The sequence below is a fragment of the Fistularia commersonii genome, chromosome 25, assembly GCF_037954325.1.
Source record: "Fistularia commersonii isolate RoL2024-O1a breed Wild chromosome 25, RoL_Fcom_v1.0, whole genome shotgun sequence".
In the NCBI taxonomy this organism is placed as follows: Eukaryota; Metazoa; Chordata; class Actinopteri; order Syngnathiformes; family Fistulariidae; genus Fistularia; species Fistularia commersonii.
This window is the reverse complement of record NC_141308.1, coordinates 2,564,804-2,589,251: the sequence shown is the minus strand read 5'-3', so window position 1 is coordinate 2,589,251 and position 24,448 is coordinate 2,564,804. Positions and strand designations below refer to the sequence as shown.

The window sequence follows — 24,448 nt, the reverse complement described above, 5'->3', positions numbered from 1 at the left end:
AAAAAAAACATGCCCAAGCTATGTATTTTCCACTTCTCTGACAGTGTTATGTGTACATCAGGGGATGGAGTGGAACGTATTGTCTTGAAATAACTGTCAAAGTGATTCAGCACATGCATGTTATGAGCATATTTAAGTCATATTTGACAAAGTTTTTAAATCTCAAGAAGTTTTTTTTTTCCCAAAGTGCCCAGTTATATTTTGAATGCAGCCTTCCCGGTAAAATATATATAAGGTCAGTGAGCTGCAGCCATTTATTTTCGTATTGCCCTATGTGTTTTAAGCAGTCAATGTATTGTATAAATTTTTTATGAACTTACAATTAAGTCGCAATAACTGTACCTCTGAAAAGTGGCAACCAAATCTTCAGACACAATGTAATGGTGACATTGGGGACAGATAGCATCGAATGGTAAATCGGATAACAGACTCTCCATATGGCATGTGTAGTTTCTAAGTCATATATGATTTATTTCAAGTAAATATTACTGACTTTAAACAGATAATCCATTAAACTGTAATCATATTAATGTATGGCAGAAAAGATTTAGTTAAAAACTTATAAAAATTGATAGTTTTAGTCAGCGTGGTTCAACACATGTTTTGTGAGAGGCATTGGAGGCACAGGAGGAAGAAATTAAATACATTGGTCAATGGGGATGTGTGATTACTGGAACAGATGTGCTAGCAGGGATGGATTTTTTTTAATTCAATTGTTTGTTCCACCAAGAGTTTCACATATCCCTGACAAGAAGCCACTTATTTTTGGCTGATGTGGGTTTGTCCCACCCAATCTCCAGAGATGAAATTCTATTCTACTGTGAGATGAAGAGCTCTTTGAAATAAATGAATGTCCATGAGATGCCTTTGAAATGTTGTCTCTACAGCAACAACAGCAGCTGTTGGACCAGTTTGAGAATAAATATTGTGCACGCAGTGTATGTATTCAAACATGTCAAAAGCTTACCAGGGGCTGATAAAGATATAGTTAAAATCATGCAATGAAAGGATAGGGGGGCAAGAAGAGGCCCCAAAACTGAATAAAAAGGATTTTGCTGCAGGCACAGCTGATGGCAGATAGTGTGTGTCAATACTCGCGCAACTCGTGCAACTAAAACCCAACCATACAGTTGTAGCAGATATGCCAGGTCAGCTTACATGAATTTAGATTTATTTTCTCTGAACTAATATGAGTCTCAAATGAGACAATGAGACTTTTTAATATTATGACTATTTTGATTTATTTCCCTTAAAATGATCACGTATTTATTTCAAGCTTAATGTGACAAATTCTCCTAAAATTATAAATGGGGACTCAATGTAAGTATATGAGTGAAGTTTTGGTTTATTTATCGATCCATTTACATCTTCTACCTATTTTTAAATGCAGATAGAATCTGTTACTAATTTCTTTAAATACAATTCTACGGCGACTGCCACAGAATTGTGTTTTGTTGGCCTTGTGTGGTTCATTTAGGGTAAAAGCAGTATCATATTATTCTACATATCTCAGCCTGCTCCAGCCAATTGGTGAGTCATAATTCTATTGCATCAGTGACATACTGCGGTTAAGATATATGATCTGTAAATATATGATCTGCAGAGCAATCTGGCCTGTATACACAATGTACATCACTGTTGTAAGCACGTATTCAGGGGAAGTGAAGTAGATGTTTCTTGGTTTTCAAATGTGTTTGAAGGGCCTGTTTTCTGATGGGTTGAACTTTTGTCGACTTCTGAAGAATGCAGGAAACAAGACTCTCTGAAGACCTGGACCTGCCCTGCCCTGAAAATATATTAACCAGTGAATCAACTATGATGAGTATATTTATAAGAGGGTCTGTAAAGTCAAAGTCAACTTTATTATCAATTCTCCCATTTGTTTCATAGAGGATTGAAATAGTGTTTCTCAAGACTCACAGCGCAAAAGTAAAGGAACAACATTTAAAAGAAACATACTATTATGTGCCATCTCCAGATATCAATTTTTTAGCACAGTGACCCTGTGCACTATATAGCAACATTGGTGTTCATTCAGTAATTCATTGTGTACCACACGGGGGGGGGGGCTTATTTGGTATTACTAAATCATTTGCAGCAATATTGATGATTGGGCATCACTTTACATATAAATCAACATGATCTTTTCCATTCTTAATCGTAATAATATGCGCCAAGTATTATTTCATTGAAGCGTGATGTTATTTAAAGCACTACAGCTGCTTACATTTGGGCATGTGTAACATTTGATAAATGTAAAATATACAACTTAAATTCTTGTGTTTCTTCGGATGAGGCCGATCGTGTCCTTGACAGTGCCTTTCATGGCGCCGGAGTTTGTCTTTGATTTGACCACGTGGATCATCTGTCGCAAGGCCTCGTCGACGCCAAAGCCAGTTGACGCCGAGCAGGGCTGAACGAACCAATCCCGATCGGAACATGTGTGCCTCAGATTTAGTTTGTCCGTGAGTTCGGTAGCGGTTAGCGCGCCTTGGACGTCCTGCTTATTGGCCAGGAGGAGCAGGGGACGAGCCTGCAGCTGCTCGCTCATCAGCGTGCTCTCCAGCATAAGGCGCGCCTCCTCCAGGCGCCGCTCGTCGGAACTGTCCACCACAAACACCACGGCCGCCGCGTTGACGTGGAAACTCTCCCAGTACCTCCTCATCTCCGCCTGTCCTCCGACGTCCCAGAGGGTCAGCGCGACGCTCCTGCCGTTCTCCTTCGCCTCCAGCATTTCCACGTTGAAGCCAATCGTTTGAACCGTGCTGACGCTCACATTGTGCTTCAGCTTGTACAACAGGGTGGATTTCCCGGAGTAATCAAGGCCCAGGAGGACAACTTTGGCTTCTCGGGGTTGTGATCCTCGCTGGCCCATTTGGGGGTAATGAAATCAGACTGAGACGGACTACTTGAGTGTGAGACTACTTACCTGTAGGTCCTGTGTTTGCAGAGGGCGCTGCCTTGAGTTTAATATATAAACCGTGGGTGAGTTCAGCCCACTGATAAGATGCAACACCATGCGGCAACGCAAACTTCTACTAGTTGTCATATTTATGACCAGGAACAGTGTTATGTGGTGAGATTCCTGGCTGGTGAGACAGTGACTTCTTTCGTCTCAGATTAACACTTGTAAGATCTTATTCCCTTTTCAATTGGCAGCATGCATAGTGACCACTGGTAATGTTTCATATCTCATCAGCTTTCTTCTCTTAGTCAAACTCACACCAATACAAACATATACATGGAATCATATGTGGGCCAAAAATAACATTTCTTTTATAGCGCCAAAAGACTATGGATAGAGCATTTGTGCTATGTGCCGTCCATGTGTTTTAAACAATACATACTCATTGTGCAAAAATAAAAGAAGAGTGGTGTGCAACTAAATTTAAAATTTGACCCTCATTTACATTTTTAGTGGCTTTTAAAACATAGAATTCTGGTGCTTTAAGCATCACAAAAAGAAGACAAAGAGAACCTTAGCGTCTTCATTTCTGCGTCCTCAAGCTCTGCCTCTTATCTTTTTGTCATTGTCACTGTTTCTAGCCCAAACAGCATCACCGTTCCAGCGGGTTCCTCTCATTCACACGCAATGTAGCTCCCTCTGGCCTTGTCTGTACTTCTTTATTGTTAATCCGGGTCTCAACCGATCCGGGATGAGATGATTAGGTTTGATTCGCACGTTTGGTTTTGGCAAAAGTTTTACACCGGATGCCATTCCTGTCGCAACCCTCCGCATTAATCCAGGCAACACAGGCCCGTGCCGCCCTAAGGCTGCGTTATTTAACCCTAGAACACTAACATCGGGTGATTTTCACCCACACAATTCCGGTCCTGTGATTTTCATTGTGTTGCCATTTTCTGAGTTTTATGGGTCCTTGGGTAGCTTCAGACTGTTCACTGATGTTATTAATTGTATGTTTGTTTCCCTCCACCCATCGGCCCATCTACAAATTGATGAAAACTGTATTTTATCCAAGATACTGTATTAGGTAAAATATACCCAACGTTAGTGATGGTGTTACGTATTTTAACTTAGTGTTCCAGGGTTAAATGGATAGTTATTTGTGGAAATTAACCGACTGCAGAATTAGGATAAAAGGATAGAAGTCAAACACGTAAACTTTTATTGGTTATACTGGCATGTAGACGGACCTGACTGTACAGCAAGAGCAAGTCCATTTCAATAAATAATCACATGCGTCATGTCACATGCAATGTGACACATCATGATGTAAAGTTCATCATGAATTACGATTAAAAAAATGTATATATCTCCACCGGATGAAGACAAAAACTCCTTTTCCTGGTAAGTCTTTGTTGGCATACCACATAAAACAGATATCAAGGTTCACTATGACTGAAATCCTATTGCTGGATTTAAGACTAACCGTCATTTTCATCATACCTTGATAAAATTTAATTCAGAAATTTCCATGAATGTAGACCATAACACCACAGTTATTAAATACACTGTGGAACAACAACAACCTCCCTTCCAGCGAATGACGTGCACATCCTGGACTTGCAACAGCATTTCGATGTTCTGCAGTTATATATATATGTCATTCGATTATCAGTAAATGAATTAAGCTTCTTGACATGAAAAAGGAGGGGAAAAAGAGAAAATCTCATGGTGGCTCATTATCCATGTTCTGAGTACTTTCTGAGTACGTTCTGAGTACTTTTTTACTTTCCATATCACTGAGTACTTTCCATATCACTCTGAAAACAAAATAAATAAACGAGCCGCTATTTATCAAAACAGAACAGCTCATGATCATTCCAGAATTTCTTTGTCTCCAAGGAAATTTGATACTTTTCAACTCTCCTCCTTTCCATCCTTCTCTCTTTCAGTGTCCTTTCACAGATCCTTTTCCATTCGAAACGAATCAATGTTCCGCATGACCAAATCAATAAATCGATCGTATCAGTCAACTTTTCGACGCGCTCTGGCCCCGGGCACCGCCGTGCGGTACGTGCGCGTTGAGGGAGTCGTTGGTTGCGGGAGGAGGGTGAACACCGGCGCCGAAGCTGGAGGACTTTGCTGATCATCCGTGACGATCTCGGATTTATTCCACCGAAACAACTTCTTTTTTTTTTTTTTTTTGGTCACAATCAAGATCTTGTCCATTTCTCTCCGGGTTTCACCCACACGCCGCCGGTGGGATTATCCATCACGTACACCAGACCCCCGGTGTCACGGCGACTTTGAGGCCAGGAATGAGGCGGAGGAGGCGGCCGGTCCGATTGGTCCGTTACCTTCTTCTGAATACCGACGACGGAGGTCGGCGTAACACGGGCGTCCGTTTTGGTGTCCATTGCGCCACGCAGGAAAATAACGCGCGCCTCGATGGAAGACTTAGAGCCGTGTAGTCCCATTTTTTTCCCCCTGACACCAAAGCACACGGAGGAAGAGATCGAAAGATCACGATCACGTTGGCTTTATGACAGCTTTCTTCCACTGGCAATCCGTGCGCAGTTCCGCTCTCATATAAAGTTGGCATATAAAGACTTCCCGTAAGTGATGAAGCTCTCGGGTTATGAGACACTTGAATGTTGCTGATGTCCAAGTCTGAGCTATTCTGAGTGCCTTCACCTGGTGCGAGCTGTCACTCGACACAACTTCCAAGCTGTTTACACCCCCTGCTTCTGCTGGCTGCTCTTTTCATTACCGCACGGGTTATTTGTGGTTGAATGGAAGTGTTCGGACAAAGACAGAGGAGGTTACATATATGAAAATGAATAGTATTTGATTGCTTTTATTTGATTGTTTGTTTTTTTTTCTTTCTTTCTGCACAACACATTTACAACAAACACCTGATTAACCCCTTCAAATTCTTGAAGCGGTGGTAAAACAGGAAGATTTCTTTTTGAATCTCATTTCTTCCTAGAGTAAGACACAAATTAGATGGATGAGTGGTGAAATTGGAAAACTAAGTCAAGTTTTTCCCTCCTTCATAGAAAAAAATACAACGATAAATGGATAACAGTGTGTTTCCCACCTAAAGCAGCAAGAATACAAAGGCAACGGAAAGTTTTCTTTTGTTTTTCTCACCACCACCGTATTTAAAATGAAAAAAACGGATGGGAATCTATCTTTTATTGTAAACTGCTCATTTCCAGACAGACAAAAAAGTAAAATAAAATACAGTATACAGATCTGCCAATCTGCAGGGAGAAAAATAAATCTTTAAACTCAATAAATAAGGCATCGGGTAAAGTGTTAAATTATTAAAAAAAAAAAAAAAACTCTTTTAGTTGATACAAAGTTCAATAAAGTCTGCAACAAGAACTCAAAACAGTAGTTAATCAAGTATGGTTGACTGTAAATTTGCTGGAAACATAGATGCTGTTACTGACAGCAGTTGTATTGCTTTGGGAGCATGTCACATTACAAGCATTACAGCTGCACCTACAAAGTACATACCGGTACTAGTTAGTCACTGTACCTACGTCAGCAGTCAGGTTCTCATGGCAGCTGTTTTGTGTGCTTCCCAGGTCAACGGCAGCCACCAGCATCTACACATCCTTTATTCATTCACATGGATAAGCTAAAGCACATGCCCTGATGCGAAGGGATTAAATGTAACTACTTCATGTTCTATATGTTGAAGTCCTCGTGCATTATCGAGGATATACAGTGTCTACGATGGCTGACGTTGTATGAAATTGCCATTCCAAAAATAAACATTTGAAAAGTGCATTTTATTCAGAACCGCAAGTCTGTCTTTGTTTTATGACATGTTGTATAGTCTACTTTTAATGGGAGAAGTGGGGCGATTCGTTCACATTAGCAACGGAATAGACATACAATATTTGAGTATCATCAAAATGCAGCAAGCGGTTTTGTAATTTTTCACAAATTTTCATTGGCTTGCTGTAGTTGCACAGTAATAACTGATTAGGCACTGGTTGTAGCCTCTTCAAGTAGGGCTGTACCATTCATGTGCATGTTCAGTAAACAGTAATAAAGTAATCACAGTCTTATATGTGCTGGTTAAAGAAATCCTCGGTTTTGTGTCTGTTTAGCCCAGGTGTGCGTACAGACATTGATAGCTATGGGAAAAATATAACAAAACTTAAATTTGCATGTTTGCACCTGTTCAATGTGCATTTGTTCAATTTAAGGTTCTCGACATCCAAATTCGACCGTGTCCCTTTACTCCCGGGTTGGTTCGCACTCCATGTTCAAGACTAGATGGAGCTAGAAAATCGTGGAAAATTCAACGGGGACGACTAAACTTGGCCTAATCCCCTACCTTGTTACTTCCTCCGGACCCGCTTTTAAACTTCACCACCATGACAGTGATGTTGTCAGGGCAACCACGGTAAAAAGACTGGAGGACAATGCTCTTGGCACCAAAGTGTGGCTCATCCAGACGCTCACGGACAAATCGAACCGCCTCCTCGTTGCTGAAGGCATCCCACAAACCATCAGATGCCAGAATCATGAACTCTGGCTGCAGTTTGTCCAGGTCAAAGGTCATGATATCAGGGTCAGGTATGACCACATTGAGGTTCTTTAGGGGATAATCTCCGAGAGAGCGAGACATTGCGAGAATTCCCTGAACCCTCCAGGATCCGTTGAAGCTGATGAAGCCTCCTGGAAATGGCAAGAGTAAAATAGAAAGTTGAGAGTTTATCAGGTGATAATACTGAGAAAAAAAATCAATGTGGCTACATTGACACTGTCGACTTTGAACTCTGAAATGCTGAACAACAATTTCTGCTATCCGTTTAAGCCATAATAATTCAACACAATGCTTTGCACGATGTATGTCAAATCTAAATCACTGGACAACATGACTCTTGTTCTGTCTACCTGCCCTCTTGATCCTCTTGCGCTCTTTAAGCTGATATGGTTTGTGGTCATGTGATAGTGCGACGGCGTTTCCGTCTTTGTCGCACAAAACACCACGCGAGTCCCCAACATTGGCCACTGTAAGCTCTCTGTCTGATATCAGTGCTACGAGACAGGTAGTTCCTGAGAGACAGAGGAAAAGATGAGGGAACAATTAAGAAGACGGATTTTTGAATTATTAAGGATGACACAAATGTGTTTTTATTGAATGATTCTACCTGTGTTTGATGAAAAGTACTCCAAAAAATGTATCAACTTGTTTAAAAAAATTGCGGACTAATCAGACTTTTGTTCTCGGTTTCTGTATTGTTAGGTTAGGTTAAGCAAGAATACTGGATAAAGACATTAAGGCAAAATCAAAATTTTCTTTCTAATGGATTACATATTACAGAAGGGTTTCTGGCTGATCTTGCTGTTGGGGGTATTTATACATGTTTTCTGCTGTCGCTGTGCAATTAAACAGCGAAAACACTACTTTACATCAGCGGTTCAATCTTATTCCACTGAAAATAAGTTTGTCATTTAAGAGTTAAGGCTTGATCAACAACTACATATTTTGATAACAACTAAGTGCAGACCCGTGAAGGATAACATGAAAATATGCAAGCATTTTTGATGCTGTGGATTTGCGGTTGCTGAAGAACATATTGTTGCTTTTAGTTTCATTGTCTTCTTTTTCACATGCTTATGTTACACTGTGACATAAAATCACAAAGCTGCTGAATTCATAAGTCCAGATAAATCACTAAAACGAACAGACTAAATGTTCTTAACATACATGTTACCAGATGTGACCCACAGACCAGTCTGTACTTTGCAGCAAAATTTTCAAGCGTTTGCTCTCTACAAATTTACTGTTACTGTAAATTTGTAGAGGGGAAGTCTGAAAAAGTCTATACTGTATTTGAGATAATGCCCAGGCACACCATCAAAAAAGAGTCAATGTCAGACATAATGAGATAATAGTACATGCAATTGTTTTAGATGGCTGTGGTGCCATAATATGTTTATTTGTTTTAACATTAGCAATATCAGGAACCCACAAATACAGTAACATCTTCTCCAAATCCCTTCTGACCTGCTTCATCATGGTTGGCGGAGAGCTTGTCCAGCATCTCGCGGTCCACGGTCAGAATACGCTGCTCGAGGATGCTGGCGTAAGAAAGACCACTGTCTCTTTTTTCCTTCTCGAAGGTCTGCAGCTGCTGCTTCAGGGACTCAGGCAAGTGGGTCTTTACATAGTCAGCTGCTGCCTGATGGTGGGTGACAAAAATAGACCAGCGAGATAAAAAGAGGGTTTACAGAAAAAATCGGGAGGTGCACATTATTGGTGACGTACTAATAATACTTATAATTACTTTCCATCAGTGCACCTAAATATGCTGCAAATGAAAAAAGAGTTGGTGTGACAAAGACAGAATGATGGGGGAGGTTTAACATATATGATGGTATTCTCAAGACAATTTAAGAAAGAAACAAGGGAATAATAAGCATGTTTTTATACAAAATGATGCTTAAAAGATGCGTATTTCTGGTCTCATGTAGTATGGGCAAACTTTTAAGTTCTGTTATTTTTGTCAAGGATCTGATGTACCCAGTCAGAGAGCCAGGCATGTGGTAAATCACATCATGTCAAAAAAAATGTTGAAATCATCTTTAGTGGGATGAGAACACAGTGTTTATAGTGCAGTGATGTCAAATGCTTTTTTCTGTTTTTTCCTTATATAAAGAATTGTCTTCCCATCGAGTTGTTTGCATTGAGTTTACTCATGTATTCTAGTTTTCAGTTAGGTGATTCCTTTCTGATGAACAGTTGCAAAAGTTACCATATCGGTCTACAATAAACAGGAACATAACATGACATGACACAATAATTATAAATTTACCAGACAAATAAATATAAATATGAGCTCCATGTATTTTGAGTAAAGAGACATTCAGCCTTTATGTGTCTGTATAGAGGGGCGTTTTGATTTTCAAAGAGAAATTATTGGATTTTGAATTGAATTCTTTGCTCCCGAAAGGGCTGGAGGAGCCAATCAATCTGACAAGTTTTATGAAGGGAGGAATGGATTCGCCATCTACTGTCCTCAATTTAACAGATCAGCAGCAAATGACAATTCATATGAAACAATACAAGACATCAAATTTATTGCAACTGTTCTTTTGCACCTTTTTTTTCTTTTTCATTTCCCAGATATGTATAGCAAGTGCTCTGTACTGAATTATAGAACAATCTCTTCTATCCCACTCACCTTATCTGACTCATCTCCTTCTCCCCTCATTTTCCATACCATTATGTTAATGCTGATGAATCAACCCTCAACTGAGAGAAAATATGATGATATCTATGTCCCTGATAGATACAGAGAACATAATTTAATTTTCAAATTTCTTATGGAAATATGACCATGTTCAAAGCACTTGAGTGTATCACTTATAATAATATACTACTGATGACTACTGATAAACCGGCATGAGCCCATATGACAATCTCATCATCCACTATAGAAACATCAGAAGGATATAGTATTGTATATTTATTTTCTACGGAACAACATGAAACTGAAGTATTAAACGCACGTTCAAGCATCTACAATGGATGTTTCACACTGAGCTATGAGTGTAGCTTTGTGAGGCAGGCACTCACTTAATTCTGTAATATTCATTTCCATTTGAAATAGTAAGCTGAAAAAGTGCTTCATAAACTACTTTTCATTCTGAGTGAGATATATTGAGCTGACGTATTTTACTTAAAATGTAATCAATCACTTGTCAGGATTTCTTGCCAATTTAGTCAGCCTGTGACTCTAAAAGGAATTCTGTATAGACTGGTAGTGTGAGAACTCGTGAAAGAAGATTTGTAAAGTAGCCAGAGTTCCTGTTTCATTAGCAAACAGTCATGTGAACCAAAGTATAAGAGCAGCAGCAGCAGCAGCTTGCACTGGCATCTAGAATTTTGGGTCACTGCTGCAATAAAAGTAATGAAAATCAACAGAAACGTGTTTGTGAATTTCCCGGTATGTATTCAGGGTGAAAACCCTCTGCCCTGCCAGTTCGAACAGCCCATATTTAGTTTGGCAGCATCACTTTGTTGAATATTGGTGAAATGTATGTAGGGCTGTGATTACAATTATGCTAAACATTATCCCTTGAAAATAAATATACTGAAGACATCCAAGGATGAAGTGGTTCTTTCTTGACTTCAATGTAATTGAGTATATTGCTGATTTCTGCCATATGTTGTGGTATGTATGTTTATAAGGAGTATGTTTCTTACGTCTGAAGTTGGTATGTGCAAAAAAACAAAACAGATATCCAAGAACACCATACAAATTGAAAGAGAGTGAAATGGCGAGGGAGGGGGGTACCAGAACACTGATATAAGGTAACAAGAAGATCTGGTGACTGGAGTATCAAGCCAGTGTTTTTATGTCGGGCTGAATGCTTGTGATCAGGTTTGGTTGAGTGTACTCAGGTCATTGAGAGAAGGTGTGTGGAGTAAATGAGAATATAGTGGCAAAACATGAAATTATATAGTTCACTTTGATGCACTGCTCCTATCCACTTATCTATCCTTTTACCTATCCAGTAATCTAATCTACCAGAAATTTGGTCAGAGGCTATAAAAAGACTGATGGAGGATCATTAAGAAAATGGCGAGTTTCAGTCACATGCTGTAGTTTTCCCAAGAAACAAGAAAATCCCAGTCCTAGATCTTCACTGGATCTCACATATCTGATCAGAACCTAGGCTTAAACAAGTCTTTCGGTCAATAATTAGAACTGCCTCTTGCCCAATGGGAATGTCTCCAGCCTCACTGTGACCCTGGGTGCAATAAAAATTCAGAGAAATAAAATGAACAACTTAGAATTTGCAATAGTGTCACCTGCTGGTCATAGAAATTGCAGCATTTCATACCAGCTGTTCCCAGCAGGTTCACCAAATCCACTTCAAATGTTGTCTGGACTGTTATAACACACTGATGTGCCACTAAACATATAGCGAGTCTTGTCTGATTGAGTGGACATTGGCAAATGATGAATTTTGATGTTTTGAATTGAAAACATGTTTGATAAGACACCCAATCTAACATGTTTCAGGACCCAAGCTTGGCAGTACTCAGGGAGGCAACCTGCCACTCACTAGAAATAGTAAGTAAAATATCATAATGCTGTAATTCAATTTCACATAATGAAATTGTGGAAGTGGTAATTGTCAAGTGGTTTGTTCCAATGTCCAGCATTAGTGTATAAAGTCTTTTTGGTTGTAGGTGTAACCAGTTATGTCCACAGGTCCACAACTACAGCTGTTTGAGGAAATGATCCTTGGTTCCAAATAACTTAATAACTGCCCCAATTTACAAAATATGGATTTTCAGTAATTACTATTGCACAATGACATTTTTTTTATATATATATTTTATTCATCCATCCATCCATCTTTTACCGCTTAACCTGCACTCAGAGTCGTCGGGGATGCTGGAGTCTATCCCGGCGAGAGGCAGGGTATAACCTGGACTGGTGGCCAGTCAATCGCAGGACCACATATACAGCCAGACCACATTCACTCACTCGCTCACTCATTCGGGGCGAGTCTCACAATTTTTTTTCCAATTAACCTGCTGCATTTTTTTGGACTGTGGGAGGAACCTGGAGAACCCGGAGAAGACCCACACAGACACGGGGAGAAAATGCAAACTCCACACAGAAAGGTCCCTTTGTACAAATCAAACCAGGGTCCTTTGTGTTGTGACTTATATTTACATATTCATAATATTATAAGTTGGGCGGCACGATGGCGCAGCGTTTAGCGCTTTGGCCTCACAGCACGAAAGACCCTGGTCTAATTCCGACAAGGGGACCTTTCTTTGTGGAGTTAGCATATTCTCCCTGTGTCTGCATGAGTTTCCTCCACATTCTCCAGTTTCCTCCCACAGTCCAAAAACATGCAGCAGGTTAATTGGAAAAAATCTGCGATTGACTGGCAACCAGTCCAGGTTGTACTCTCGCCCGATGTCAGCTGGGATAGGTTTCGTGACCCTGAGTGCAGGATAAGAGGCAGAAGATGGATGGATGGATGGATGGATGGACGTTACAGGTCACAGCTTTAAGTTCACTGCAAATAGTTAAGACTTTCTGTCACCACATCATAAAATAATACTTGGCTAGTCACACAGTGCAACATTTATTGTATGATCTAACCATAGCACTGGTTATTATTTAACAAGATGGTTTATGATTTTAAACTTCACAAACGTTATTACTCACTTGCAATGCCACAATGACTGTAGCAAGTAGCAAGACCACTCAGTTTTGCTTCCAGTTGTTTATGGCACAGCATTAGACAGAGAGGTATAACAACACCTGCTACTCTATTTATTGTGACTAACCATCATTAAGCACAACTGAACAAGAGCTTGCTAAAGATCCCCTTCTCCCAGTACAGTACACTACGATGTTTTTTAAATAAAGGGGTAGGTCTTTTTACCCTTCAACTGTTTTACATGATCTAAAATGGATGTAATCATGTAAAGCTAATATGAGTGAATGCTTTGCTTTGCAGAGGATAGCTGATTTGACAGACAGCTCCCACATATGATTCGCACAGTTAACAAACTGTATCTTAGGGCTTAGAAGTATGGATATAGAAGAGCATTCCTTAAAAGTGTTTTCATTACAAATTGAGAAAAAGGACTGATTTACAGTGATTAAAAAAACCCATTGCAATTTCTGAGATATTTTGCAGAGCTAAAGAAAAGAGAACAATTACATTATTGCCCAGCTTACTGATTAAATCATGGTTGGTAAGCTGTCAAAATCGGCAGCCCAGACACTTTGACAGTGAATCAAAATCCTTTATCATGGATGCATGGATAGCATGGATAAAAACCATCTTCACATTATCATGCTTGGATTTTAATTCAGTATCAAATACATCGACTGTCTTTATTTAACTGCCAACTAACACACTGACTCCAAATGCTTCAGAATTAATTTAATTACATTACAGAGCCTGGTATGTCACTGTTTGTAAAACAATATGTACTGTGTTTCAACAAAATAATCAATCCAATTAATTTGTTATTAATTAATTCATTAATAATTAATACAAAGTCAAATATCTACAATTATTGAGAGAAATATGCCTGCCCTGATTTAGAGGTTTTTTTTTGTTTGTTTTGTTTTGTTTTTTTTTTTTCAAAAAAAAAAATATATAGACACACACACACACACACACACACACACACACACGTAGACACACTAACTGTACAAAGCTGTATGCTGCCCATTGCTCCTTATTTATTACATGTACATATATAGTATATACAGGATAGGAACACATAGGGACAGATTGCAGTAGATTTTGCAAATGGATGGAAATGGCTGAGGTGAACACTTTTTTGCAGAAAAAACAGAAACATAGGGTAACTTATGAGAGTGGAGATTCTGGAGGTGAAAAGAATGTCTGCTAGACTTATGAGTTAGAAACTTTAAATTGAAGATGTGGTGCTCCATGTTGTTAGTGGCTTTGCCCCAAAGGTGGGATGTGAGTTTGAGGAAAAGGAGAGGTTCTGGAATGAGCTATATGAAGTGATGCAGAATATCCCTAGCGATGAAAGAGTGGTAATTGGTGCAGACTTAAAAGGACATGTTGGTGGAGCCAATAGAGGTGATGAAGAAGTGATGGGCAGATTTGATATACAGGATAGGAATGCAGAGGGACAGGTGGTAGACTTTGCAAAAAAAAAGGAAATGGCTGTAGTGAACACTTTTTTCCAGAAAAAACACATAGGGTAACTTATAAGAGTGGAGGTAGGAGCCCACAGGTAGACTACATCTTGTATAGACGAGGTAACCTGAAAGAGATCAGTGACTGCAAAGTAGCTGTAGGTGAGAGTGTAGCCAGACAGCACAGGATGGTGGTTTGTAGGATGACTCTGGTGACAAGGAACATCAAGAGGACAAAGGCAGAGCAGAGGACAAAGTGGTGGAAGCTGAAAAGGGAGGAGTGTTGTATGGTTTTCAGGAAGGAGTTGATCAAGGCTCTGGGTGGTCAGGGATAGCGTCCAGAAGGCTGGACAACTACAGCTAATGTTATCAGGGAGAGGATAGTACTTGGTGTATCATCTGGAAGGAAAGTAGATAAGGAGACTTGATGGTGGAATGAGGAAGTGCAGGAGTAAATACAGAGAAAGTGGTTAGCAAAGAAGAAGGTGGACATTGAGGGGATTGAAGAGAACAGACAGGAGTACAGGGAGATACAGCGTAAGATAAAGACAGAGGTAGCAAAGGTAAAACAAAGGGCATACGATGACTTGTATGCTCAGTTGGACAGTAAGGAGGGTGAGAATGATCTATACAGGTTGGCAAAACAGAGAGATGATGATGGAAAGGATGTACGACAGGTCCGAGTGATTAAGGATAGAGGGGGATAGAGTGATGAGTGATTGGATCGAAGGGGATGAAGAGTGGAATGGCAGTTGGTCCTGATGATATATCTGTGGAGGTGTGGAAGTGTCTAGGAGAGGCAGCGGTTGAGTTTCTGACAAGATAATTCAACAGGAATTGAATTATAGAGTCAGAAGATGCCTGAGGAATGGCTACAAAGTGTGATGATGCCCATTTTTAAGAATACGGGGGATTTGCAGAATTGCAGCAACTATAGAGAACAAAGTTGATGATCCATAAAATGAAGTTATGGGAAAGAGTAGTGGAAACTAGACTGAGAGCAGAAGTCAGCATAAGTGAGCAGCAGTATGGCTTCATGCCTAGAAAGAGTACAACAGATGCAGTTTTTTCTTTGAGAATGCTAACAGAGAAGTACAGAGGAGGCCAGAGGGAGCTGCGTTGCATTTTTGTAGACCTAGAAAAAGCATATGACAGGGTGCCAAGAGAGGACCTCTGGTATTGTATGAGAAAATCTGGAGAGGCCGAAAAGTACGTTAGACTGGTGCAGGACAGGTATGCTAGCTGTGAGACAGTGGTGAGGTGTGCTGTATGTGTAAAAGAAAAGTTCAAGGTGGAGGTGGGACTCCATCAGGGATCAGCTCTGAGCCCCTTTTTGTTTACAGTGGTGATGGACAGGCTGACAGATGAGGTTAGACAGGAATCTCCATGGACCATGATGTTTGCAGATGACATTGTGATCTGTAGTGAAAGCAGAGAACAGGTTGAGGAAAATCTAGAGGTTGAGGTATGCTCTGGAAAATAGAGGAATGAAGGTTAGTTGCAGCAAGACAGAATATATGTGTGTGAATGAGAGAAACCCGGATGGAACAGTGAGGCTACAGGGAGTGAAGATCAACAAGTTGGAGGATTTCAGGTATTTGGGATCGACAGTCCAGAGCAGCAGAGAGTGTGGAAAAGAGGTGAAGAGATGTGTTAAAGCAGGTTGGAATGGATGGAGAAAAGTGTCAGGGGTACTATGCGACAGAAGATGAGGATTTCAGGTACTTTCAGGTACAGGTCAAAAGTCCAGAGCAGCAGAGAGTGTGGAAAAGAGGTGCAGACACAGGTTCAGCCAGAATGAAAGGAAAGGTGTAAAAGACAGTGGTGAGACCAGTGATGCTGTATGGCCTAGAAGCAGTAACAATGATGAAAAGACAGGTAGAGGCACTGTAAAGCATTGTGTACACTTCATCTTTTGTGAAAGATTACAAAGGAGTACATGGATCATTTATACAAGAAACAGTTGCAACACAGTGCTTTGGAAAATTAAGTTTGAATAGCTTTCAGCATTATTGATATGTAAGTATAATCTTAATGTTTGATGAAAAGACAGAAGGCAGAGCTGGAGGTCGCACATATGGAGAAGCCAAGGCTCTCTTTTGGAGGGACCAGGGTGGATAGGATCAGGAATGACTCCATCGGAGGGACAGCACATTTTAGATGTTTTGGAGAGCTGGTCAGATAAGCCAAACTGAGATGGTTGGGTCATGTACAGAGAAGGGATAGAGAATATATTGGTAGACAGATGCTGGAATTGGAGCTGCCAGGCAGGAGGTCTCAAGGAAGACCAAAGAGAAGATTTATGGACGTAGTAAGCGAGGATATGAAGGTAGTTGGTGTGAGAGAGGAGGATACAGAGAATAGGGTTAAATGGAGAGGGTTGATTTAATGTGGCAACCCCTGAAGGGAAAAGCCAAAAGGAGAAGAAGATATACATATATGCATATATATATATAAGAGATACATACATACATATATATATATATATATACGTGTGTGTGTGTGTGTGTGTGTGTGTAGTATATATACACACACACATAAACATACATAAACCCAGACATTGGTTGCAGTGCGACAGATGGCAACCAAGACATGTGGTCTTAAAACCATCATGAGAAACCATTGACCCTTGGGAGAAAGAGACAAGACCCTCCTCTCTCTTGCTCACACACACACACACACACACACACACACACACACACACACACACATACACACACACACACAAACACACACACATTCTTTGTGGATCCCTGATTAGCAGCTGGTGGAGGATGTGCTCACAAAGAAGAGAATACAATTGGAATGGGAGGGGTCCCTCTGTTTGAGAATGGGGTGAAGAAGGAATTGCAGGGTTTGTGTTATGTGTATTTGTTTAGGAAACAGCATACATCTTCAAAGTAATAATACATGTTGAAAATAATCACTTAAGTCTCTCAACAAACTCAATGGTCCCATCTATTCCTACTGACTGCAAGTGATGATGGGAAGTACCAGCATGCTTTTGGGTTGAATGAGACCAAGCGGGTGGTCTATCGGGCCTGTGCAGCCTCTCCCTCCCGACCTACCTCTCCACCATGACCGTCAAATATCCCGAATATGGACGGGTGGCTCTTGTTGGCGATGTCGGTGAGCACCTCATATCGGTCCTCCATGTGATCCCTCCTTCCCTGTATGGAGTACACGGCGACGTTGTTGCTCTTGAACTCCCATGTTTTGGAGAACTCCGCATCTAGAACACTTAGGCCTCCCAGGCGGTCGTTCTGCATCATCTCTGCCACTTTCCCCTTCACCATCTTCACGGCATCCCGGCTGGACTTGACGATGGTTTTCACCTCGTCTGTGTGGAAGAAGTAACTCCACAGCGCCAGGCTGATGCAGAGCAGGAACAACGTCTCCGGTCTGAGGAGAAAATAACGCATGATCCGACCCAGGAGAGACAAGAGTGTCATTGTGTCTCCTATCATCACACGCAACCGAACTGCGCTCTTTCTAATCTCCTTTAGCGCAATTTACTCCATCCGCTCCGCGGTACAACCGAAGCGACGCACGGCACGACACGGCACGGCACGCAGTCTTAACAAAGACCCGGTTCCCACATTAAAAAAAGTGCTTCTCGGGCCTGCTGTCTCTGCGCAGTGCAGGGTCGGCTGCCAGACACTGGGCCGAGGGGGCGCAGCGCTAAAACCCTCCAGGACACCCCGTCATTGACTCGGTCCGTTGTCCCGTTCCGCGTTTGCGTTTCTCCGGAGGGGGAAGAGACGGGGAGGGAACCCTGCACCAGAGCTGAGCCCGGGCGAAAATGACGCTCCTGTGGCGTAGACCCACCCCGGAGGGAAGCACAAGACACGCCGGGGAGGAGGGCTGAGGAGGGGAATGATCGTCGACGATTTCCCCTCCCTTTCCGCCGCTGATCCAAATTTATCCCTCCGATCTGTGCCGATTCACTCCGCGCATCAGCTACACGTCTTTCACTCCCGAGACGCGCACTCACTCACTCCTTGCGCTTTGCCAAGCAGCCGAAGAAGAGGAAATCGGTCGAAGGAGGTAGTGCTGACTTTAAAAATGCAGAAGATAAGCACTTGCGCAAACAGTTTATTCCTCAAGCTTTATTTTGAACGTCGCAAGCGGATGTTGCGAGGATGCCCGAAATACATATTTAATGTATCCCATGAGTGCGCAGCTGCAAACTCACACAACACGGGAAATGGCGCAGGCTCTGCAAAATCACGATTGTGTCATCTGCTGAGCCAAAAGCAGCGTCATACCCAAGTGTTTTTTTTCTAACATCTACATAGTGTGTCACAAATAACATCACTATCACTATCATCTTCGTCATTATTCACCATTCACAGTTTAAAATCAAATTGCTTGTCCATTTCTAAACCACAGCAAGTCATGGGGTTCTGGGTCAACAGCGCCCCCATGTGGCCATCGAGAGAACTGCAACTCCAATATTGTGTGTCTCATCCAGAGGCGCTCTGGAAAACTACTGCTAAAGGGAGAGGTCGTGTTCTTCCCATACGTTCATATCCCATAACATGACTATCCGGTCAAATATGAATTAAATATTTTTTGACCCAAACGTGGTTGCGCAACTACGCTTCTACTGCCCTTATTTTTGCCTGAAACGATTACGTTAATCACGTCACGTAACCACGTCACAACCCTTGTGTGACGTCACATGCGGGCTGACAGATTACCTACCTGTCTCTCTCTTGGGCTAAAAGTGCGCAGACTTGGCCCAAAAAACATTCTGTTACATAGGATGGCAGTAGAAATAAATATAATTACCTAATGAGAATACACAGATTAAATCTAAATAACTTTTGTTTTCCTCATTTTCAAAATTGTCCTTGTTTATAGTACAGTGAAACATGGAAACAATGTGTTCTCTTCAAACTTGATATACAACCAGGATATCTATAAAGACCCCAAGCATAGACAGCAAATAACAGTTCATTTTATTTTTCATGTGTTAATCTCAATGCCGCCTTTTTGCTGTTTTCTGTTATTACAAGATTTTACCGATGATCTTCTGACTCCTCATTTGATATCGTGGGGTCTTGGTAAGAAAGCAGGAATCCCTCAGGTCGAAACTACACCGAGCACACGTACTGTAACTTAGATGTGTGAAACCTAACTCGGTAGTGCCTGGTTTCAAGGGGGTTTGCCTGGTTTACTGGTCTCTTTGGATTTGTTAGATCAAGGAGGTGAATAGCTGGATAAATGTTATGTGTGTCGCCTGTTTAGGGATACCAAACCCTCCCTTACTGGGTTTATGGTGATCCATTTTCTGCTTTGAGGTACTGCCAAATCCTGTGATCACTGCAAGGTTTTGCACTCAGTACCTTAATTCTCATGGATATTATCCTTTACCAGTATGTAAAAATGTTCTGCAAATGTATCATTGTATGTAACTTTATAGTTTTCCTTGTGTAAAACACCATAGCAGACCACTCTTAAGTCAGTTCTCATATCCCATGTCACAAAGAATAAAGTCTTGTCTTGTGTACGACCTGCTTCACATTATATCCCCGAGGAGTCATGCAATCTACTCTTGCCAGCCCACCGACCTCCCAGTAAGCACAGGTATTTTCTGTCTCTTGTTCTCTCATTGGTTTGACGGTGCAGAAGTTAGGTTATCACACAATATAAGGTAGTAGGAAAACTGCATCAGTCTCTAGCAGAAGGGATATACTCACAGGGTACCCTCGTCCATATCAGCTGGTAAGGAGCAATACGCGCCGACGTAAATGATTCTTGCAAATGTACTTTAATAATTTACCTTAGATGATGGCGTTCCTTTCCTGTCTCCTCACTCTCAGATCATTGTGCCAAGCAACCACCATGCCATTGCTTCGGCCATTACTTTTTACTTCTGTCCTTGTTGTTCTAACGGCTCTTCTGACCTCCATTGCACAAAGTACACGCTGGCCCAAGCCTCAGATCACCAAGAAGCCCTCTCGCACCGTGACCAGCAGCGGGGGAAGACGGACCACCACCACCACAACTCTCTCGCCTTCCAGCAGCCTGCATACAGATGACACGACTGAAGTTGCAATAGATATGTACTCTGTGTCCTCTGCAGACAGAACCACATATTCCATTGATACCAACCCCACTGGATTTCACACTGATACTATAGCATCCCCTGAGCCTAACCATGGAAATTATACTCTAGACTACAATGAATGCTTCTTCAATGTTTGTGACTGCTGTCCACCAGAGATCGGTCCCGTGGGGCCCATGGGAGAGAGAGGGCAAAAAGGAGAGAGGGGCCCGCCAGGTAAGACTGAATATTGACTATTACTTTCAAAAGAAGGACCACAGAGAAATTACTTTATAATATTTACTTTCTCTTTACTCTGGTGGTAAGGAGAGATGGGGGAGATGGGGCTGAGAGGACTCCAAGGGCCAGCAGGACTACCTGGAGTTAATGGACTTAGCGGAGACAGAGGTACAACAGGCCTCTTTTTTTCTCTGCCTCTCTCTATCTATCTATCTATCTATCTATCTATCTATCTATCTATCTATCTATCTATCTATCTATCTATCTATCTATCTATCTATTTGCAAAGGGACAAAGCAAACCCTTGTCAAAGTACTCCTGTGCCAATACTTTCAAAAATACCACAGGGGAAAAAGGCGATCAAGGACCTTCAGGTCTTCCCGGAGCCTCTGGAATCCCTGGAAAACCAGGAGAAAAAGGTGACATTGTGTGAGACACAGTAGATTATAAAATATATTTTCATTTCTGTTCAAATCTACAGCCCAGTTTAAAAAGATCAATGAGAGCTCCTTCCTATTTTGACCTCTTCCTATACTCCAGGTGAACCAGGCCCCAGAGGAGAAAAAGGTGAACGTGGTTTTAACGGTGCGAAAGGGTACCCAGGAGAAAGGGGAGAGCCTGGTCTAAATGGGATAAATGGCAGCCCTGGGCAGCAGGGGTTCAGCGGTGTACCAGGGGTTCCAGGGGCAAAGGGTCAGAAAGGTGAACAGGGACATAAATGTGAGTGTTTACCTGGTGAGAAAGGAGAGAAAGGTGATGCGGGTGAACGTGGGCCCGCTGGACTGAGAGGTGAAATTGGCCCCCCGGGGGTGAATGGAACTATTGGTGAAAAGGGAGAGAGAGGAGAGCCAGGGCCTCCAGGTGGGAAGGGAGATAGTGGAATGAGAGGCCCGTCTGGACCCCCCGGAGTCAGGGGCATAGCTGGGCTCAGGGGAGAAAGGGGGCCAAAAGGTGGACGGGGGCTTAGAGGGCTGAAGGGGGCTCCCGGGGAGAGTGTGGAGCAAGTTCGATCTGCCTTCTGCGTTGGCTTGTTTCCCAGCAGATCCTTCCCTCCACCTGGCCTACCTGTAAAGTTTGACAAAGTATTTTACAATGGGGAGGGCCACTGGGACCCCATGCTCAACAAATTCAACATCACCTACCCAGGGGTCTACTTATTCACTTATCATATCACAGTCCGCAACCGGCCTGTGAGAACCGCCCTGGTGGTCAATGGGATACGAAAGCTGCGAACTCGGGATTCGCTTTATGGTCAAGACATCGATCAGGCTTCCAACCTTGCGCTGTTGCAGCTGGATGAAGGTGACCAAGTGTGGCTCGAGACCCTGAGAGACTGGAATGGAATTTTCTCCAGCAGTGAGGATGACAGCACTTTCTCTGGTTTTCTGCTCTACCCAGATTTAAAGAGGAAACCTGCTACTATAGCAAACATATGACATGTCTTATGCGTGCTGATTTTTCCTTCTTTTAGACTGCCTAAATGTCAACCTATTGCACTTTTCTATCAAATTACTGCATTGAAAAAAAATATTAATGAGTCATTGTCTGCTTATTATTTGTGACCGTAATAAACCTAATTTTCTTACTCTACTGTGCTTAGAGATGGAAGACAAAATTATATTTCTGTGTAATTCTTTGAATTAAAAAGAAATATGCTTGAAAAAATTACACTGGAGGTTTATTCATTTGAAAAAAAACAAAAATCAGAGAGAATCATTAGTAAGGTATTTGTATTTGGGATTAGACAAAAACATGACTGCAGTTAAATCTTTCTAAAAACCAAACAGTAGATTTATGTGTGCTTTACGCATTGTGTTGCTTACAGCTAAGTTTTTGCCTGGATGTACGTTGCTTGGGCCAGATGTTTAATAGATGTAATGAAGAAGACTTGATTTTGAAGGGCATGTGCGGTAGACCCAGGACTCAGTTCATACAGCTTCAGTTAATAAAACAATTTCTCGGAAAGTACGGGCTTTTGAGTTGTACACTAAGCTGGAAGTATCTGTACACAACATGAAACAAATATCAATTGCTATTGGGCAAAGTGGAAATCATCCGTTATTGCATTTGTTTTCCATTAGAGGGCACAGTATCCTTAGGTTTTCAGTCTTGACAGACAAAAAAAAATCACAAATTATCAAAATGGTATCCCTAAGAAAAATGATATCGATTTAATATTGCTTTGTTTTTTTCTTTTTATCTGAAAGCTAAGCGTCATCATCATAAAATAAAAGAAAAGAAGACAAGTTAACTTTTTGATGGCCAGTGAATAACTGTGAGGCAGCAGGAGATAAAAGCAAGTTCTTAATCCAAGCCCAATTAATTCAGAGAGATGTAGATAATTCTGATGCAATTCCTACACCACTCCGACTCCTGTACCACTTCATTTTGGCTGCAAAGTATGAATGTGGTTGCATCTCCATATTTTTTTTGTGCTAATTGTGAGAAAAGGTTGACATTGGCACTGAATAATGTTTTTAAAATTAATGTTTTGTTTACATTACATACCAATAACCGCATTATCTACCTCAACACAGAGCAGTGTCGATAACCCTCTGCAGCGGAGACAAATGTGCCATTAACTACATTCCGGCATACCCACAACAAACAATAAAAAATGAAATTGACTTTTTCAAATGCTATCGGTGTCATTTGGCTCAAAATTGTCGAGTCTTCTGTCTCAATTGATAATAATTCATTTATCTTTATGTAAGAGTGTGTTTATCTGAAAGACAAATTGCATGATTTTTTTTGCCTGAGTGCTTTAATGTTATGATATATTTATTACAGGGAGGATAGACCTGAATGTATTAATCATTAAAAATGTTGGGTTTCAAATACGTCATCGAAATAAATTGATGTACACTTTTTAATGGCTGATACAAAAGATATATATTCATGTTTACTTGTTCGAGACAATATCTAACAATTACTATTTAAAAGACATTTTATCATAAAGCTCCAAATAAAGTTTCAAAATATTCCGACTTTAACCACTCCTTCCTTAATATTCATCATATGGATATTCATGGCAATGATTACATTGAAAGGAAATATAATATCATCATATCTAAATTAAGCACGGAAAAATCTCTAATTCTTTGATATATATTTGATATATATTTGATATTTTTTTAGTTTTAAAGTCAAACATCCCTGCTGGTAAAAGAATACAAATGTTGGCTTAGAACATACATTACACACTTATTTCTGCAAAATGTATGTTTGTCATTTGCGGTTTCAGGCCAAAATGCCATCAAATTAGAATGATACATTTGACTCCAAAACAACTGGGTGCTAGTTTGCAGAATATGTATATGTACTGTAATACAACACTTTTTATATTGTGTAAACATTTCAATTAATTACATAAATATACAAATATACATTTACTGGGCATATTGATATAAGCATATACTGTACAGTATAAATAGCATTCATAGCATTCAATAGCAGTCATAGAAAGACACACATATAAACACTCCTATTTTTATATACGTATACACATAATGCACAGACACTCAAATCCAAGAGTTTGGATGCATTGCATCTGCATGAAAA

At 41.0% G+C, this 24,448-nt stretch overlaps 3 protein-coding genes across 5 annotated transcripts; 1 reads left to right on the top strand and 2 right to left on the bottom strand.

The window, feature by feature from the left end:
• Positions 1–1,096: 1,096 nt before the first annotated feature.
• arl14 (ADP-ribosylation factor-like 14) lies at positions 1,097–2,924 on the bottom strand. The gene has a single exon (XM_086172877.1). It carries the CDS (start codon positions 2,873–2,875, stop codon positions 2,270–2,272), a length of 606 nt encoding a protein of 201 aa, XP_086029003.1. The 5' UTR covers positions 2,876–2,924; the 3' UTR covers positions 1,097–2,269.
• Positions 2,925–5,090: 2,166 nt separating this feature from the next.
• ppm1la (protein phosphatase, Mg2+/Mn2+ dependent, 1La) lies at positions 5,091–18,733 on the bottom strand. 3 transcript variants are annotated; one of them, XM_086172902.1, is made up of 5 exons: positions 18,594–18,733; positions 17,664–17,997; positions 8,943–9,117; positions 7,826–7,987; positions 5,091–7,606 (listed from the first exon to the last, which is right to left on the bottom strand). In XM_086172902.1, exons 2-5 carry the CDS (start codon positions 17,889–17,891, stop codon positions 7,251–7,253), a joined length of 921 nt encoding a protein of 306 aa, XP_086029028.1. In that variant the 5' UTR covers positions 17,892–17,997; positions 18,594–18,733; the 3' UTR covers positions 5,091–7,250. The 3 variants fall into 3 exon arrangements, with proteins under 3 accessions (XP_086029028.1, XP_086029030.1, XP_086029027.1); XM_086172904.1 differs by lacking the exon at positions 18,594–18,733 and adding an exon at positions 18,424–18,554; XM_086172901.1 differs by lacking the exon at positions 18,594–18,733 and having other exon boundaries at positions 17,664–18,416.
• A 1,916-nt stretch (positions 18,734–20,649) lies between these two features.
• On the top strand, positions 20,650–22,376 carry otol1a (otolin 1a). Its single transcript, XM_086173019.1, has 4 exons — positions 20,650–20,884; positions 20,975–21,055; positions 21,235–21,306; positions 21,428–22,376. Exons 1-4 carry the CDS (start codon positions 20,665–20,667, stop codon positions 22,321–22,323), a joined length of 1,269 nt encoding a protein of 422 aa, XP_086029145.1. The 5' UTR covers positions 20,650–20,664; the 3' UTR covers positions 22,324–22,376.
• Positions 22,377–24,448: the final 2,072 nt, after the last annotated feature.

Coding starts and splice junctions, on each gene's coding strand:
- arl14 (XM_086172877.1), bottom strand. CDS start 2,875: ATGGGCCAGCGAGGATCACAACCCCGAGAAGCCAAAGTTGTCCTCCTG.
- otol1a (XM_086173019.1), top strand. CDS start 20,665: ATGTACTCTGTGTCCTCTGCAGACAGAACCACATATTCCATTGATACC. Junction 20,885..20,974: donor AGGAGAGAGGGGCCCGCCAG/GTAAGACTGAAT, acceptor TCTGGTGGTAAG/GAGAGATGGGGGAGATGGGG. Junction 21,307..21,427: donor TGGAAAACCAGGAGAAAAAG/GTGACATTGTGT, acceptor CCTATACTCCAG/GTGAACCAGGCCCCAGAGGA.
- ppm1la (XM_086172901.1), bottom strand. CDS start 18,062: ATGATAGGAGACACAATGACACTCTTGTCTCTCCTGGGTCGGATCATG. Junction 9,118..17,663: donor TTGACGGTCATGGTGGAGAG/GTAGGTCGGGAG, acceptor ACCCACCATCAG/GCAGCAGCTGACTATGTAAA. Junction 7,607..7,825: donor CAAGAGGATCAAGAGGGCAG/GTAGACAGAACA, acceptor TGCCATTTCCAG/GAGGCTTCATCAGCTTCAAC.